General features: G+C 38.7%; 1 protein-coding gene across 1 annotated transcript in view; it reads right to left on the bottom strand.

Moving 5' to 3' along the window:
- Positions 1-408: 408 nt before the first annotated feature.
- Positions 409-19304, bottom strand: part of klf13 (Kruppel-like factor 13) — a 32992-nt gene continuing 14096 nt past the window's right edge. Inside the window, exon 2 of the mRNA XM_051690424.1 lies at positions 409-10038. Coding sequence (XP_051546384.1) covers positions 9713-10038 — 326 coding nt within the window. The 3' untranslated portion in view covers positions 409-9712. The remainder of the gene's footprint in view (positions 10039-19304) is intronic.

The following is a 19304-nucleotide window of genomic DNA, read 5'->3' as shown; positions in this document are numbered from 1 at the left end:
TGCCAAGACACGTTCTTGACAGCTGGACAAAGCACAACAGAATGAAGAGTTCTTGAGACATGATTTTCAAAGTAAAAAAACAACATTATTTTTTAAACAAAATAATTTTCTTTCCTGAGAACAAAAGGATCGAGGTGTGATACGAGAGAATTGAAACTAGCACAGTATGTCTGTGAAATCAGCTAGCGTGGACAACCGGTAATTATACAGTTCAGCAGTTATTATACAAAATGTTTGACTGTAGAATGCCACAATCGACCAGTCAGAATCAATTATTCCAGAGAGCAGTGTAACAAAAAATTGTTTTTATAGTTCTTGAATTTAGTTAGAACGTAATTATTTATATAGTATCCAGTTAGAACCTTGGAAACAGACTTGGTCAACAAAAATGACACAAACTAAGAGTACTGCTTCTTATTTATGAATTTATTCTCAAATGTAAACTTCACTATTTCATGCATACAAGTTAAGACAACATACATTATTTGACAAATTCTTGTTAATTCTCATATTTGCATAGGACATCGTCACAATATTGTCTAACATGTAAAAAATAAAGGTAATAAAAAGATACAGCAGAGCAACCATAGACCAGCAACAATAATGTTATCTGAATAATTCAAGGAACTGTACAACTGTAATACTTCACTGTAGTGATTTGGTTGATTGCAAAATAACAAATAAAAAAAATAGTTACATTATGCGGCAGTATTTTGAATGAGGTTATGAAGAGTGGAACTGGCCATTGTTAAAGAAGAGCTATGATACAAAGTACAAATGTACTGGGAAATAGGAACCCAGCGCCATATAGAGACTGGAGCAGGCATCACACGGTGTAGTTTAAATAGAAAATACAGACGAATACGTACAATAGGAAGGCAAGTTGAGTTCACGCCACGAATGTCTACAAGACAGCATGAGGCCACTAGTGCCTCACTACAATTCTCTATACAACACTTATTGAAATCTCTAAGAACGGAGGGTGCTAGAACATGATGTGCATGAAGGGATAGTTCACACACACACACACACACACCAAATCATCATTAACTCACTCTTATGTCGTTCGAAAACTTGTATGACTTCCGTGTAACACCAAAGGAGAAGTTTAGCTAAATGTCCGAGATGATCTTTAATATAATGAAAGCGGATGGGGAGGCTGTCAAGCTCCAAAAAGACAAATAAAATCACCATAAAAGCATAAAATCCACTAAATATCCAATTTAAGTCGTAATTAACTGAAATCACCCCTTACAAAAACTCTAAACTTGCTCCAAACTTACCACAAATTTGCAGCAAATTTGCCACTTGTTATTTTCACATGCAAATGAGCTTTTGATTCGCCACAAATGTTTGCCAGAAGTTTGCAGCTCTTCGCTGGTAGTGATGAACCTCCGGCAAACCTTTGGCAACAATGGACAATTTGCAGCAAAGCTCATTTGCATGTGAAAATTATCAGTGGCAAATTTATGAACTCTCAAAAATGAATTTTCGTAAGGGACTTGAGAGCCAAGGTCGCCATTTACTTTCATTGTATGAAAAAGAGCTGCTTGGACATTCTGCTGTAAATAAGTCCTTTTGTGTTTCAAGCGATAAAGTCATATGGATTTGTAACACCGTGAGGCGTGAGTAAATGATGACAGAATCTTTATTTGTGTGTGATCTGTCCCTTTAACTGGTATGTTTGGAGAGAAGGGATTTGACTTAATTTTCCACCCTAACCGATTTGAAACATCACACGGAGATTGCAATGGAATATTTGAAATGCGTTCAGTCTTTCAAATGCCTCTTTCACAGTGTTTTATTTTCAGAACTTCAGAGAAGTAGGGTGTTTATGCTGTTTTATCTTCATGGGAAATTCATATTATTTCAAATGAATTTTGAAAGTATTATCAGTGGGAGTTTATCTGCTAGACTCTCCCCGAGGGAGTGGCACCGAGTTCAGCCTTGAGAAATTGCTAGGTCACGCACTCACGCCATAACACTTAGAGATCAGCGACAATTGGGCGTCTTTTTACTGGAGCGAGTGTGTTTGACTTCGAACCCAACCACACGGCTTGGCAGACACCCAGACAAACAGAAATGACCACAACCCTGAAAAGCAGTTAGTGTCTCCTGTGTTAAGCAAGAGACGGAACATAAACAACAGTCAAACCTAAGCTAGGGCTAAAACCAAAATCCACTTCCACCATTTAAAATGTCAGGCAACCATTAGGCAGACCTCAAGTAAATGATGTTTGTTAGCCCATGACATTGTAAAAATTCATTTCTTAAGGTGCAGTTGCTGTCTAGTAATTCCCAAAGTGTGTTGACATCTCTGAAGCTTTGTTAACTTGAAAACACGATCACTGTATGGCATCTACTTAGGTTCTTTGGAGAAACATCTAACTGCAAAAGCACAGTGTAATTTTCACCAATAGTGATCTTTACACCAACATGCCGCCTGACGTAAAGGCCTTAACTGCATGGTGGGACTATAAAGGCAATGCTGGACAAACTACAGTTGTTTTGTCTGTTCACATATAATGTATTTCTAGGATGACATTAAATCAATGAGCTAATCGATCTGCGGGTTTTAATGGATTAAAATGGATTATGGTTATTCTGGTTTAAAAGTAGCTGATTTTGCATATCCATACAACCTACTTTGATTTTTTCCACTAGAAAAAGGCTGATACTTTTGAGAGCAAGAAAATGTGTCATGTATTTATAGGGTTATGAGTTATATACAAATTTTCTTTCTTACTTTTGTCAGTTATTTTTCTCTTTCAGTAAAACACTCAAATGTTCTTCTGAAACCATCAAATGGCAGACTGACTTCCAACTAATGCAACTAGAATATTCATCCAGTCTTTCCGAAAGCCTTTGGTAACGAGTCTTTAAAACAACAATTCAACTTACGTAATGCAGTCACCTGTGCTGTTATTCGATAAAGCTAAAAGTAAAGGGCATTCTACCAAACTATAGGCCATAGCATCCTTGACAATAGCATTCTACAACTTTTTAAACTATGACAACATCTTCCTTTACCATTGAGGACATTGGTTATTCAAATTGACCTCACTTTGCATGGGAAGACCATGGAACTGATAACTGAACACTTGCGCACGCACTTGGAAGCCGTATTGTCTTTTACCATCTCTGAGAGGGTCAAAGGTGTTCTGCTTAAAGGAATACTTTACCCAAAAATAAAAATGATGACAATTGAAATTTGTGGGTGAACTTCTACTTTAAGTTATCAGAACCTGGCATGGCTGTTTCTTTAGGAGACTACGTATACGATTACAGGCAACTTGTACAAATAAAAGTCGGAAGAAACCCTACAAGACAGTAAAGTGATGAAAAAATAGTTTAGTACCGAACTGAACTCATAACAAAAGTCATATAGTACATGTATCACAGTCAAAAAGAGTAATTGTAAAATAAATACATGACAAGAAATGAAGCCTTGATGCATTGGTTGGATATAAGCAGCATATTTATAGCAAATGTATTTGCAATCCTTTGGAATGGTAGAGCTTTTTTTTGTTTTAAGATGGTGAACAGGTTAATGTCCGAGTTTTCACTTTTACTAATATGTGCATTTGTTCCAAACTGTACAACAAAACAATGCTAAAATGTAGCAAAACATAACTATAGGAAAACAAAAATGATTAAAGCACAGCAAGAACACACAAAATTAGAAACAATTGTTTTTAGAAATACTCGCTCGTCTAATACACATCATTCACCCTGCTACATACACTTAAAAACATACATCACTCATAGAAAACTAAACATGGTCATTTTATTTCACTTATCACTGTGTACTTCAGTTGTCTATAGGTTTGTGATGTAATAAAGATCAACCTTCTAATGCCTTTGGCACTCATTATTGAACTAACATGCAATTTGTCGAATGCACGATCAAAGTCTTCTTTAGTTTGTGCTAAAATTCAATCAAGGGCTATTAAAATCATTCGTTGAGTTCTGTGAACAAATGGCCATATAAAAAAACAAATCATTTCTCGATGAGCTGGGAATGTGGGTTTATGCAATCCATGTAGAAATAATTTCACGAAATGAAGATGATTCGCTTTCAGTACGAGGCTTTGTGGCTCATATGACCCTTAAAATTCATTTAAAAATATTGTCATTAAATGTACAAGTCTTTTAGATATGCATTCCATCAAATACCTCCTCCCACCTTTTATATATATAAAAAAACTCAGTTATTATTATTATTATGAGTTTGAAAAGATGCATGACAAAAACAAAATAGAACACCTAGCTGGAATTCTAAATATGTTAAATAACAAAGGAAAAAATCAGATATGTATGTGTTACTATCTATTGACAATGCTGTGATCCCTATGCCCTGTTGAACGGTCTCCTGCTGCTGCGATTCATCTGAGAAGTCAGGCTATTTCCCTTATCTTCCTTATATGTGGAGATTACACACCTATATTCTGCTATTGACAAGAGCTCAGTCTCTTTGAATAGAAAGGTTATTGTCTGATCTTTACTCCTCTCTACTAGCATAGGACAAACAACATCGCAGCAGACAGAAAAGAAAGCATTATGAAACACTAATAACATTATTTGCAAGAAATATCAATAATAACAACATAGCTAAAACCAAAACACAGAAATCTAAAGAAAATATTCAGAAAAATTACAACACAATGCTGAAATATTTAACAAATAAAGATAAATGAATACATCCAAGTTCACATAATTTGTGATAGCTGGGTTGTAAGCCAAGAAATGATACAGTTTGACTTGTCATGACCTAGACATGTTTTCATCTGTGTTCAATGGTCTTGCTTCTCATTCAAGTAGTATCGGTACAGTGAAAAATACAGGAACATAAGCGTGCATGTGTGTGTTTTACATGTAATTCACCCTGACCCGGGCTGTGAGTGAATTTACATTAAGCAAATGCATTTTTCAGAACACATTAGTAGGGATATATATATATATATATATATATATATATATATATATATATATATATATATATATATATATATATATATATATATACACACACTTTGTTGAGTATACTCTATCTAACCAGTACACAAATGCAATTTTGTTGCCTACAGGGTTGAAGTTTTACAGCCGATGGCATCATGTTTTATTGGGTTTGAAAAGTACTAATGAAGAGGATGTTGGGTTAGATTGGCTTTTCTATGCCCTTGTAACCTGTGAAATATCCTCCACCGACCAGCAGTGGGGAGTATTTGCAGATAAAATGAGTGTGTACACAGATGGAGAACTCTTCAAGCCGGCTTACTTTATAAGTCTAGCTAACTTATAAGGGGAGAAATTAATTTCGAAAGCTAACCTAGCTAAATTTGATGACATTGCAATGGAATTCCAACTTAAGAGCAACGTATACTTTGGTTTCCTGCGTACCGCTACATCCCGCGCACAGTATGTTTGGCGCAAATTTTGACTGTCCGCGTGCAGTCCAAATTTTCTACAAACACGGACAGTTAGTTTATTTACGTGTTTTCGCCGCATGCGCCTGCCGTTGACTACTAAAGCATATCACAAAGCAGTTGTAGTGTGCATGCATCGAACGCGTCCGTAGGGCTTGCGGGCAGGAAATTTTGAGTGGAGAAAAGAACTTCAAAAGAGAATCTAGCTAATTTGAAAACACAAGAATTTCAAAAGCTAACCAAGCTAAATATGACAACATTGCAATGGAATTCAATCTTGAGACATAAGCATGCTTCGGTTTTCCGTGTGCCGCTATGTCTCATGCACAATGCACTGGACGCAAATTTCATCATTAGCACAATACAAGCAGACTTTCCCTTGCAGTCCAGTTTTTCTAGACATGCAAACAGTCCGCATCTGTGTGCGCAGTTGGAGCATGCATCTGCCGTTGAATGTACAAAGGAGTATCACAAAGCAGTCATAGTGCACATGCTTCGATGCGTCCGTACAGGCTTGCTGTCAAAAGAGTATACTTTAAAAAGGCTAGAGCATTGTGAGACGTATACAGCACACGGCAAATTTAAGCATACCCAAGCCTTCAGATGTGGAAGATGAAATGACTTTAAAAGGCGAGGGGAGGGTGTGTCCATAGCTAGATGGCTTTACGTGGTTTTATTGCAGAAATAATGTCATCACGGCACTGTTTATTTTCATTAGGGTGTTTTCATTAGCTGAAAAAACAAGAAAATGTCTGATTATGCCAAGCCTTTTAGAGGGCCATGAGAGAGGCCCCTTGGAAGGGGATGGGGGGTGTTAGCGAAGGAAGGATAAAGGGGAAACAAGGCCTGGCATTGACAGGCCTCCCCACCTGCTTCTCAAGCCCTAGAGCCCTCGTCCAGCTGGGCAGCACTGATGCTGGTCGCCCCCCACTGGCCATGGAGGGTGGTCATGGGTAGGGTTGTGTTGGAGACAACACAAGAAAGGATGGCTGGTTTTGATTATTGAGCTTATAAAAGTGAGAGAAATGTGATAGAAAGCTTGCTAAATATTAAAGAGTCACTTTAGGAACACTGCATGTATGGGAAAGTGTCACAGAGAAAGACAGCACCACAGTAGTTTGAATAGCGGTGCCTCAAATCCTGGAGGGTCTTGTATGCCTTTCGGCTGAGCGAGTAAAACCCAGTTAAACAGTTTCTCACACTGACCCCTTATCATCCTCGCAGGCTGAAGCGATATATAGGACGGTAAATCTGTTCAGTTGATATGTATGAATATACTGTAAATCTACAAATTTAGTAGTACTTTCTTCTTTTATTAAAAGCCTTTTTAATGAGCCAAGTTTAAAAGCAGCTGCTTTTATGGTTAACTGAGGTAATGTATTTAGTGGTCACACTGACATATCAGTGGGCCCGCAACAGTAAAAAAAAAAAAAGTGTGTGTGAGGTTTCCCTGTGCTTGTGAAAAAGTCAGTACAGTCATTTAAAAAGAAAGCGTGACTGATTGAGTCTGAGAAGTCAACAGTGTTAAACTGAAAAAAAAAAAACAAACAAAAAAAAAAAACACTGATAATATCTCATCTGAAAATTCCCAACATTTCCAACTCCAATTTCATAACATATGCCCATTGTCTCCGAGCTGCTATAATTTGGGCTTCAACTTCCTGTATTATAAACCCCCTCACTTGGCCTGCTGCTTGGATGACATCCAATCAGACGAGGCTGTTTTTCCTCTTTAAGCTCCAGCAATGCATTGTGGGATGCTGTTGGTGGGTGAGAGGGGAGTTGCGCAGAGGGGAGGGAGGTTTCTCTCAGAGAGAGAGAGAGAAGGAGATGGAGCTGACTGGGTGTTTCTTCCGCTGGAGTGCTCAGATTGTGATAAAGCCTCTGTCTTTATCTGTCTCGCAATGTGTCAAACCCCTTTTCCTGCCTCCTGCAGATAGCGGTCTTTGTTCTCATTGAGGCCTGGGTCTCTCCTCACCCCCCAGTGCCCCAGCCCTTATCATATACGCTCTGACAATCTAGTCCACATTGAGTTGTAAACCTGTACCCTAAATAGTGATGGAATGATACATTGGTAATCAACCGATATTTGGCCATTTTGAGATTGTCAGTATCGACGATAACCGTATCGGCTTGGCAGAACTGTTATTGCTTGTGACAAATGAAGTCCGAGTAAATATTGCATGTATTTTAGAAATTTTGTGTGCATCTCATTTGCGTTCCTTAAATCGTATTATGTATGTATCTAATTTTATAAGTATCGGTATCGCGTATCGGCAGACCCTGTCGGATTCTGCTTACACAGAAATGCACAGAAATTCAGCATATTCTGTGTGTGCCTGCACATCTGACATTTAAAAACCTATATCAGTCAACCACTAGTCCTAACCAGGCGTGACAACAAACTATAAGCGACAAGACAGTCGCTTGGTTTCTAATGGTGCGCTCACGTCATGTAGGAATTACCGTAATTGCGAGATTCCGTCTTGTAAAAAGTATTCACTTCTTCGTAGAACTCTGTATTAGGTGAACAGCTCTGAGTAGAATCTCAGAGTTGCCATCTCATGATAACAGTAATTCCAACATGACATGAACGCAGCATAATTTCGTTTTGCCGTTTCACCCACAGTGAAATCCCATTGGTCACTGGTGTGTATTAAACATCAGATATGTTCTGATTGGCTGTGATTTTGTCATTCCACATTCATATTGAACAGAAACATTTCTTGACACTAGAAATTTGTTGCATTGCGTCTGGTTAGGACACAGTTGAAGGACTTGATTCACTTTGGCCCTCCATCCTTCTCTTTCTTTTCCTCCCACTCTTTTTCTTCAGATAGAGTGAGTAGACAGAGTGCGTAAAGCTCCACTCTAATGGCTCTCGTCTCCCTGGCTAGTGTGCTATGAATAGCCCTGTGTGGGATGATGCCGTTTCCTAAGTGGAAGGCCTCTGCAGATGGAGGGCAGAGAGCCAGGACTTCTGCCGTTACCTGAGAGAATGCCAACATCACTCCCTCCCTCACTGCCTCCCGTCTTCCACTGAGTAGAGTAAAAACCCTCGCTGTTCTCTCATTCACACCTTGGTCTTTGGTGGATTCTGTTCATGTGCTTTTTGTCTTTATTTGAGTCTGAAATAGTCCCTTTGAATGAGTCGTACTGTAGTGAAAACCCTGAAGTTGATGAATGTGCTGTTTTTTATTGAGGAAACAGCTGCTTTGAAACTTTAGCCTCAGAATTTAAGTGGAGTTTAGTTTAGTCCACTGAGAGAAGTGATGAGTTCCCTTATTGGGCGGTTCTGGCTTATAAAGGTGGACTGATCACTACATTCATGCAATATTGAGAGGTTTCCCTCTGAAACAAGGACCCAGGCAAGCACAGCTCTGTGTGTACAGGGTTTTCGGGAGATAGCAATGTTGAAAATATAGTTCTGAGTCTCATTTCCAGTCTCAATAACATAACACAACCCCCCCCCCCCCCCCTTCTTATCTGGTGAGTGGTTCTGCCACTCTTAGACTAATGTACAAAAAAATAATAATAATAACAATAACAAAAGTAAATGTTGTTATTGTTAAAACCCAGAATTTGTTTCCCCTGATGTGAAAACCAGAAAAAAAAAAGGAAAAAAAAAAGAGTGCAAAGTTTCCTTTGTCCGAGTGTAAGGCTGTTTCTTTAACATATGTCTGTCTTCATCATGTTCATTCTTTCAAGCTAACGAGGCCATCCCTGAGCAGGGTGCAAAACTCAACCTCTGTTGAATTTCGGAGTAAAGTGAGGCTTGTCTTGTGCAGTCAATGTGAATATTAAAGGAGAAAAAAAACTGTTCTGAATCCTGAGGTGTATGTGAGCCCCTTTCCCTCGCCCGTTTTAAATAAAAAAACAAAACAAAGATGAAAGAAACATAGTTTACCTGTCAAACCTTTCAACTTTTTTGTTCACTCAAACTGATCGGTTGTAAAATTAATGAAACAAAACAAAAAACAAATGGAAAAGTGGCCACGAAGGCCAGAAGCTTTAAAAATACAGACATATGGTACATCATGTAAATATTGCCATCTGGAAAAAGCATTTTTCTTTTTCTGTTTTTTCTCTCTCTCTCTCTCTCTTTTAGGGTTTGCACAAGAAAATTGCACTACAAGAAGCAATTATGTACAGTACAGTACACCACAGCAAGCGAAAGGGTTTAGCATGGGCGCTAATTATGCCATTTTTTGGAGAGGAAAAGATCGATAGAGAAGAAAAAGGTTAGCCTGGGGACCCAGGCGCTGTGGGCAGAAAGTGCGGCCAGGTTAAGGCGAGCTGGCAGGGCTGAGGGTAGGGCTAAGGGTGGGGCTTGAGGCGTCAGAGCGACTGTAATCGCTGAGGGAGCCGGGGCGTGTGCTGCTCGGTATGGTGGCATTGCCTCCTCCGTGCTGCCTCTTCAGCATTGCCGGCTGAAAGTCGGAGTGACGGCGTGCGTGTTTCATCAAGTGGTCGCTCCGCATGAATCGCTTGTCACACAGGGGGCAGCCGAACTTCTTCTCACCCGTGTGGGTGCGATAGTGCCGTGCCAGCTCGTCAGAGCGAGCAAACTTCTTACTGCAGTCAGGCCAGGTGCAAGGAAAGGGTCGCTCTCCTGTGACAGATACAAAAAAAACACACAGACGTTAGTGTTTTATACACATTTTAACGATCACTCAGATATATAACTATGATGTTGTCAAAACAAAGGGGCATGTAAACCTATACTTTACACTGGTGTATCATCTACAAATAAGTTGCAATTGAACCGTTTCCAAACATTTTCCTTTGTCTTAGCTTTGATTGTCTAAACTTGGAAAAAACCTTTTTCTTTAAAAGTACCTTGGTTTTGGTTTTCAGTAAAAATACTAAACAAGTTGCATGTGTAAAAAACAGCTGTTAGTATTTTATACACCTCTTAATGATCACACAGGTGTATAACTATGATGTTTACAAAACAAAGGGGTGTAAACCTATACATTAAAGTCTTTACAAATCATAGACTGATGTACTATATACAAATAAGAAGTTGCAAGTTAATCGTTTCAAAACATTTTCTTTTGTCTTTGCTTTGATTGTCTGAACTTGAAAAAAAAAACGAACAAGTGCAAACATTCACTGATGCTCAAGAATGCAACACACTGTATTAAGAACAAAGAAGTAAACATTTAAACAGGATGATTTGTGTAAATTATTATTTTGTCTTGAAGGATATACTGTATATGTAAATATTTTATATAGCTTCTGAAGGGCAACACTAAATAAATAAAATATGATATTTTATCTCTTATATTTGTATAAATTCTAAAAGGGGTGTATAAACCTATTAGACAAAAAGGGGGGTGCCAACGTATGCACTCAACTGTATGTACATGAAAGCACCTGATAAGCAAAAACTAAGACATAAAGGCTTGTTTTCAAATAATGTACTCTTAAGTGTATTTTGTATGGTAGTGTATTTTTGTATACTGTTTTTGTAAGCACAGGGGTCAATGACGGGATGCGATTTTTTTGTCCAAATCTATAAAGTTCAATAAAGTTATAGATACAAAATAGAGGTCGACCGATAGTGGATTTTGCCGATACCGATAACTATGGTGATGGAAAAGGTAGATAACTGATTAATCGGCCGATAGTTTTTAAAAACAGTTCTTTTTCCATACTGTGATGTGATGGGTACACATATAGAAACTACAAGAGTCCAAAATAAATAAAATCCCAAATGCAGTTTATTAATTAACCCAAATTCCAATAATAACCAGAAATAAAATTAAGTCTTGGTGCATAACGCAGGACTTTTAACTATAAATAAGCCCGAAACACACTAGGGACTCTTATTTTGAAATGGAGACTTGACTCCATTACAGTACTCTATATTTAAGTATTTACCATATTAAGCTTTTTATGTCCTATATATATTCACCAGATGAGGTTTAATGACGAACAAGGTTTATTATTATTATTCACAAGATATGAAGTTGGAGACACAATGAATGTGCTGATGGGGCACATTTCCAAATAGTTGCATTTTTCTTTGTATGCCCTTGCTTCAATTTAGAACACTTGATTATCTAATCAAAATAAAGAAATATGCATTGAAGAGAGAATAAAAAATATGGATGGATATTGTCAAAGATGAAAGAGTTAGATACAGCAAATCACCACGTGATTGTTTTTATTTCACCTCTAAAGGCCGATGTTATACTGTAGAACTTACTGTTCTAACTGAAAAATCTTCCAGCACTGGTCAGGAATTAAAACAAGAAAACTATCTGCAACTATCGTTGTAGATTTTCCCGAAAACCATTAGTTCCAAAAAGCAACTATCGGCACCGATTAATTGGTAAAACCGATATATCGGTCTACCTCCAATACAAAATATATTAAAATGCAATTATTATTTATTATTAATATTCGAAAAACTTTTGTCCACCAAATCCATGTCAGGTGGTATCAACATGCAGGTAGTCATTGTTTTCATATGTCAAAAAAAAAAAAAAAAAAAAAAAGGAGAAGACCCCTTTAGACCCTCATGTGTGAAGCTGTTAAATCATTTTAAGTCAGATATTTTTACATTTTTAAGAAAAGGCATATTTTGGTGAGGTCATACCTTATTTGTCAATGATCCATAAACAAGTGAGAAAAACAAATACACCAATATTCAAGATACATTCTTTGACAACAAGCCATACTATTTTTATCATGTTTTAAGGGTGTTTCGATAGTTTTACTGAAAAACGAGACACAAATACTCATTAAGTATATAATTTTGCATAAATTCACTCAATATTTGAAAAATGCACAACAAAGAAGGTGTTTAGAGGCCAGGTCATAAACACCACCATGCATCGCTTACAGCGATAACGTCCCCTTTTTTCCAGCACATATGTGGACAATGAACTCATTCAGCACAGAAAGTCCTGTTGCGCCCTTTTTATTCTACATGGCCCCCATTAAGCCAGTGCAGACATGCCTCATTGGTAGAATATGCTCTTTTACACTGATCTCTAAACAGTTTTGTGGTTTCTCTTACTATGACTGCGTCTAGTTTTCACAAAGGGGAAAGGTGAACCTAGAACGGTGCACAAAAAGCCGCACAGGGCCCATACAACTTCCTAATACCCAAATGTACCCCTTTACACAGTAAAGCAGTTAAACCACCATGGAATCGAGAATCAGCTCACACCAAAAAAAAACAACAAAAACCCATAGTGAATGACCTGGGCCATTCAGATCTAGGTCACGCAGGGGTTTACCTTCCACAAACGGCTTTTAGATCCCAAAATGAACATTCTTTAAACAGACGTGAAATACCTGATGCTGCAAAACTATTTACAAGCCGCTTGCAAGAGCATGCTAATCCTTTCCTATAGAACCTTACAAAATGTGTGCGAAAAAATGTTTTTTTTTTTTTTTACAAATCACTAAACTGGGTGAAAAGCCCACATATTAAACCAGGAATGGACTGGATTAAAAATGAACCATATGTTTTAGCCAAGCAAGCAATGCATCATGCTAATTGGAGAATCATGAGAATACTAGGGGGACATGTATCATTTTGACTGCTCCAAAGAAGCTTTTGGGATTACCAACTCATTATTGAGATAACTGATGGATGCACAAACACATAGATGCTGGTTTATTTGGATTCAGAACAAGTCTCAAAATCTAGCATTTTTACCCAGTACTGCCACATGTAGGAGAGCGAGTTTCATTAGACAGGTTAACAGCCGCTATCCTGCCCCAGCTTGTATTCAAACCTGAAACTAGCAGTGAGTCAAAAGCACGGAAATTATACCCTACCCCTTCTCCATCAGGCAATAAAAGTGGGCTTTGACACACATCTACCCAAAGCCATCTGGGACCATATATCTTGGTGTGGTTTCCTCACAGTTTCATGTGAAACGAGTAGATGCAATACAAAAATGGCCTCTACATTTGTGCACACGGAGGCCTGCGTGTCAAAAACAGCACGTGTTTTAGCTCCATTTCGCTCTTTATCTTACCCCACAATAGCGAGATCTACTTTTTTTAAATTTTACCAGCTTTATAACAGCTGTTTTTCCTCTTTGAGTAGCGTGCACCACCACTAAGGTCTCGAAACCACCGTTGAATGGTATATGGGTCCTGCATCTGCACTTTTCATAATTTTTTTAAAGTTTGAATGGCAAAGTGAAAAAGAAAAAGCCAGACATCTCAGTCATTACCAGGTTAAATTAGACAGAACAAGTTGCAGAGATCCAGACAGCTTTTTGCTGCTGTCTTTGTTTAGTGGTTTCCCCTGAAGGCCCTAATGGAAAACAACATCAAACCATCATACATGTGATGCCAAAAATTTATGTGTGGGACGACAGCTTTGTTGGGGTCCCTTCACCCTACTATGGCTTGTTATAGTCTAAAGCAGGGGTCGGGAACTTTTTTCACTAAGGAGCCAATTTTAAAATTTTTGGTTGATACATTTTTTAGAACGAGCCATAGCAAAAACTAATAATTGACTATTTTCAGAAAAAAAAAAAAAAAAATACAATAAAATAAAATGTTTATTATGCCCATTGACTACTCAAAAACACAAAAACAAACAAATATTCAACAATTAAAAGTAACATGTTGCAATATAGAATTGAGTACATGTGTTTGTGCGGGTCTCCATAAAATTACTTTTACATTTGTTCATAAAAAAGTTCACTTGCCTCTAGAGCTGGTCGATATGTATAAAATATTTTAACGATAATCACCTTAAAAAATATCGCGATATCCGATTATATCGTCAACACCCCTGCCGAGGGTCGGTGAATGTTTTTACTTTACTGATTTTGCTTTCAAAATGAAATTTAATTATTGAAACATGAAAAACTTAAACGACATTTCTAAATTCAAATCGCACTTTAAATGAAATGAAAAAAGCAATTAAAATAATGAAGTGGTCAAAAACTGTCATATAACCACTTCCCTAAATCCAAACGTTTACCGTCTCCAACGGCCCCATTTGTCATCACGCAAGCATCCATCAACGACACCAGGTGAAAAATTACCAACAGCCTACAAAAATACAATTATACATTTAAAAATTATAATAATAATCATAATAAATAAGCTTAATAAATTCCCTTGTGTTCCCAAAATAATGCTGCCAAATGTGTGTTCTTATCGAAAGTGTTTGTATTGCGTTTTGGTAATTCACTTTATACTGCCTAAAGAAAAGAAAATAGAACTCAATTTTAGGTTCAAGTTGTCTTGTATAAAGTTATGATTTAATCACTTTCGTCTTTGTTTCTTTAATACAAATATGTATATTACTGAACCTGCAGAGTTGCGTTCACAATGCCTAGGAGCGAACTGCTCCGTGGAAATAAAGCGAACTAAACTCACAGCACCTCCTGAGATGATTAGAGATAATTTGCTGCATTCTCATAGATGACATTATTCTTGCAAACAGTTTTCAGACGAATTAAACAGAAAAAGGAGTGATAACTCTTTACATGCGCGTGTTCCACAAGACAGGCCCCCGCTGCACGCCTCTGAACAAACAGCGAATCCAACACAAGCAATGACGGCTTTTCTTTTGTCTGTTTTTATATAATAAAATATAATAAAGTTTCTTCAAGCACGTGTCTTGTGTCTAACATCATGTGTCACTCCGAGATGTCTTACAGGTCACCTGCCTGTTGTGGGTAAATGAGCAAAATTACCTGTGCATGAAATACCTGCATTTGGTTCTTCAAAATATAAATCACACAGGTTTCTTCAAACACGCGTCTTTGTGTCTAATTTCTTGTCATATATCACTCCAAGACGTCTTACAGGTCGCCCTCCACAGAGGCAGGTACATCAGCAAAATTACCCGCCACTGTGCATGAAAAATCCGCCTTTGTCGGGTGTTAATTTCAAACCTTGTTCACCAGGAGCAGGCTGTATGACAAATTCGGGAGAAAGGAAATCAAAACAGTGCATCGACTTTTGCAATAGCACCCACACTTTCTGGAGGAAAATTTTCTCTAGAAAGTTTTAAACGATCTTGTGTTGGTGAATGGCGAGACACCCGGCGAGCCACTTGATTTTTAACAAAGAGGCACTTGTGGCTCGCGAGCCATCGGTTCCCAACCCCTGGTCTAAAGGGTTGAGAGAGAAACAAAGAACAGCAGGCAGAGCGAGTCTAGACTCCCCCGTTTAAATCTATGACCTGTCACTCACCTGCAGACAGACTTGTTCCCACCATGCGTGCTCAAACACAAACATAAGATATACTGTAGGGATGGAAATCCAAAGGAATTTTTGTCTTTCGTGCTGTATATTCAAAATTACCAGCTCACAAGCGTTATTAGTTTAGGAATCAGAGTACACTGGTTGAGCTGTAGATTAAAAAGTATCAGCTCATAAGAGTCGTTCATTCAGAAATTGGACTATATTGGTTGCGCTGTGGGCTTCACACTGTAGATTCAGTAGCGGGGCTGCACTGCTTCTGAACTGCACAGCAGGAAACACTATCAAAGTATTTTAGCATGTGTTCCGTCCACATTGGCAAAAAAAAAAAAAAAAACGCATGTTCAAGAACAGTTAACTGAACCGGAAGTCATGAAAATCATAGTTTCGGTATTTATCAAAAAATTTATATGAACCGGTTCTCGGTTACAAACTCTACATTTTTACCTACAAAAATGTATGCAGAACCATGTGATGAAACATACATATCTCACATGTAGCCCCTCACATTATTATGTCAACAAATAAAACCTTCAACCTTCATGTACATGAAAATATAGTTGGTGTATGAATACGCTTTGTGTCCATTACAATGCCTGCTTTGTTTCGCTACTATCCAACATATATTTTTGAACTCTGAAACCCCTCTACACACACACACACACAAGACAAAAAGCACAAAAATACACTTACACAAAAACAATCCCTCTCACACCAAGTAAAGCAAATCACTTCACAGAGCTCTCATTCCTACAAAAACACACATCATCTGATACTCATTTGCCACACACATATTCAACCCCATCTAAAAATACGATATGTATACAAAGTCACAATTTAAATCTTCTAATCTTCAAACATGACACACCCACGAGAACTAATCTGAGAGGGTCAGTGTTGTTTGACCTTCTTTAAACATCCTGGATCTAGCCATGATTTTAGTGTATAAACAAAATGTACATAGACAAGACCTACTTTAACATTAGCTTAGTTGGAAGATGATGGAATTGTGGATGGTTTGTGATTCCCCCTTCAGCAACGATAGGAGCCAACCTGTAATTTACAGTCTAATTAATAAACTAAGGTGTCTGTGGGAGCACAAGGTTGTAAAGTGTGAGTAATGGGTTTGGAAAAAAAGACAGCAAGGAGCTGCAGAGCAATGGTAAGTGTATCAAAAGCATGAATATTTCACAGGTTAAAACAGACAAGAAGGGCTGGGCCAAGTAAAGGTATGAACAGTGACTGTAATACAATGCATAGGTGCAAGTCTAACATTATAAGGCCATGGAAGTAAACATTCTGAAAATGAATATAGAAATTAACAAACTGAATGGTGCTGGTGAAAACCAAACAACCAACAAACAAAACAGTGACAAAAAGCCAAAAAATAGGCATCAGATGCAATAGCCTCCCTAGTGAAATCACATATTATTTAAAAGTGGTTCCTCCAATTCAGCACTCTGCTGTTCATTGTGATGGTCCAGAACACTCCTGAGGCTAGTGTGCATGTAGCTAGTGTTTGTAATTAAAAGAAACTGTTCCACTAAAGCATCATTCTAAAACGGAAGGACAAGACCATTTAGAACTACTGTGCTTAAGATGTTCTGCTGGTTGGTTCAACCATGACTAAGAGTACAAGTGGGGCACAATTCCAGGAATACCACTATTATCAATGAGGGTGCTCCTGACATGGGTCTGAAGTAGACTTATGTAAAAAGTTCACAATGTCCAGTGTCACAGTGACATAACATGAAAGTTGTGGCCCCATTCAGTACGTCAAAGGACACTGGGAACTGGAGACACTCTGAATCAGTGGCGTATCTACAGGCAGTGCAGGGTGAGCAGCCATCCTGGGACCCGGCATGAAGGGGGGGGGGGGTAGCGTTTTAATTCTGCCAAAAAGGAAACAATTAAAATGACCTCGGGCACGACGGGCAATGATAAAGTCCCATGGGTCACATGAGATCCAAGTAACACCACTGCTCTGAATACTTTCTCTTTTTTTTCCTCGGGGAAAACATCAGCAAGATCGCAACTCTTGGTGCAACTGTGTCATGCTGTTCATGCAAATTTTCATCTCATCAAAACAAAGTTCACCTTATCTCCATGATTGCTTTCCATATAGTTTTTCACAGCACTGCAATGGTGGCACTTGCTTTGAGGATGTTTGCACTGCATAGGCATTGGCAAGTGATCCCACAGATGGGCTGTTCCCTCTCAAGTGGCGCAACCAGCACTGCGTGTGCCCAAGTCTTTTTTCGCAACAGGGGATGTAATTAGGAGAGGCTTTAGATTCGACCTCTGTGCTAAGGAACACAGTGACCCAGTTACCCTTTGCAGCAGTTACATCACAGTAGCGAGTATGGACGTCCCATAGCTAAGTTAGCCGAGCAACAGTGTTTCCCTTCAGAGGCAATACCATTATGTCACAGACACCAGCCTTACATAACTGTTCCCTTTCGGGGCCACTGGGTCAGTAAATAAACTGCTCATGCCTTTCCTCTCAAGCACATAAACGCAACACCAATCCATGGATCCATTTCATAGAAGGACTGAATAAAGAGCAGCTTCAGACTTCCTCAATGGGCTTTGAGATGAATCGGTTGGAAACAGAAGAAAGAGGCCAGTTTTGAGGTGAGCAGTCTACGCCACAGACATCTGATCAGACCTCTATCGGAGCAACACAAGTGCAGACTGAATGTTGATCAAGGAGACTTAGTGTCACTCACCTGTTCCAACAAGAACAACCAGCATCTCTGTGGGGGTGAGATAAAATTCCACAGGTTTCTTCAACCGTGAGGCCACTAACGCAGACGGAGACAAAAGTAGGGATGGAGACAGCCAGGTAGTGTGAGAGAAAGGCTGGCAGACAGTAACACAGGCGAACAATCAGGCAGTGAGGACCTCAAGTGGGAGGTCTATCAAATCCTTTCTAATCATTGTGCTTACATAAACTGCACTCTCCAGCCCACGCCAGACTACTTCAAGAGCTATACACATATGATTGCTGAGAATGCCCCAGAACATGCTCTGAAATTAGCTATTCCAGAAATGTAACTTTATAAGTCTTCCTTCAGCCTGGAAAACAGCTCCCACTGAAAAACTTTTTTAGTAAGTCAATGAGACTTTACATTCCTCCTCCAGGCACCAAACCATTACATTCATTACCAGCATCATACAAGGTCCACACAAAATGGAGGACAGGTTTAGCCCATTGCAGGAAGTTACCACAAACTGTTCCTGGTAGGCAGACGAGCACCTAACCTTGCCCCTACACCTAATACTAACCATATAGAGCCTGTAAAGGCCAAAGTACACTTTGGTTTTCAGTGTGCTGATACGTCTTGTGCACAGTGTATGTGATGCAAAATGAGTCATCAGCAAAGTACGCACAGAAAGTTCACATGCAGCCTAGTTTTTCTAGACACGCAGACAGTCCTCATCTTTGAACATCATCTGTGCATGCGCCTGGCATTTACTGTGTTAAAAGAGTGTCACAAAGCAGTCAATGTGCATGTGTTGAATGTGTCCATATTCGGTCAAAAGAGTGTACTTTGAAAGGCTAAGTGCTCGACTGTGCATGAGATGGAACGGCATGCGGGAAAACTAAGTATACACTTGCCTTAAGGTTGAGTAGACACCTTCCTTAAGGTTGAGTAGACACCTTTTGGGTATCGGCTA

The sequence above is a fragment of the Myxocyprinus asiaticus genome, chromosome 46 (assembly GCF_019703515.2).
Source record: "Myxocyprinus asiaticus isolate MX2 ecotype Aquarium Trade chromosome 46, UBuf_Myxa_2, whole genome shotgun sequence".
Taxonomy (NCBI): domain Eukaryota; kingdom Metazoa; phylum Chordata; class Actinopteri; order Cypriniformes; family Catostomidae; genus Myxocyprinus; species Myxocyprinus asiaticus.
Note: the sequence above shows the minus strand (reverse complement) of the source record. Positions and strands in the feature narration are given on the sequence as shown.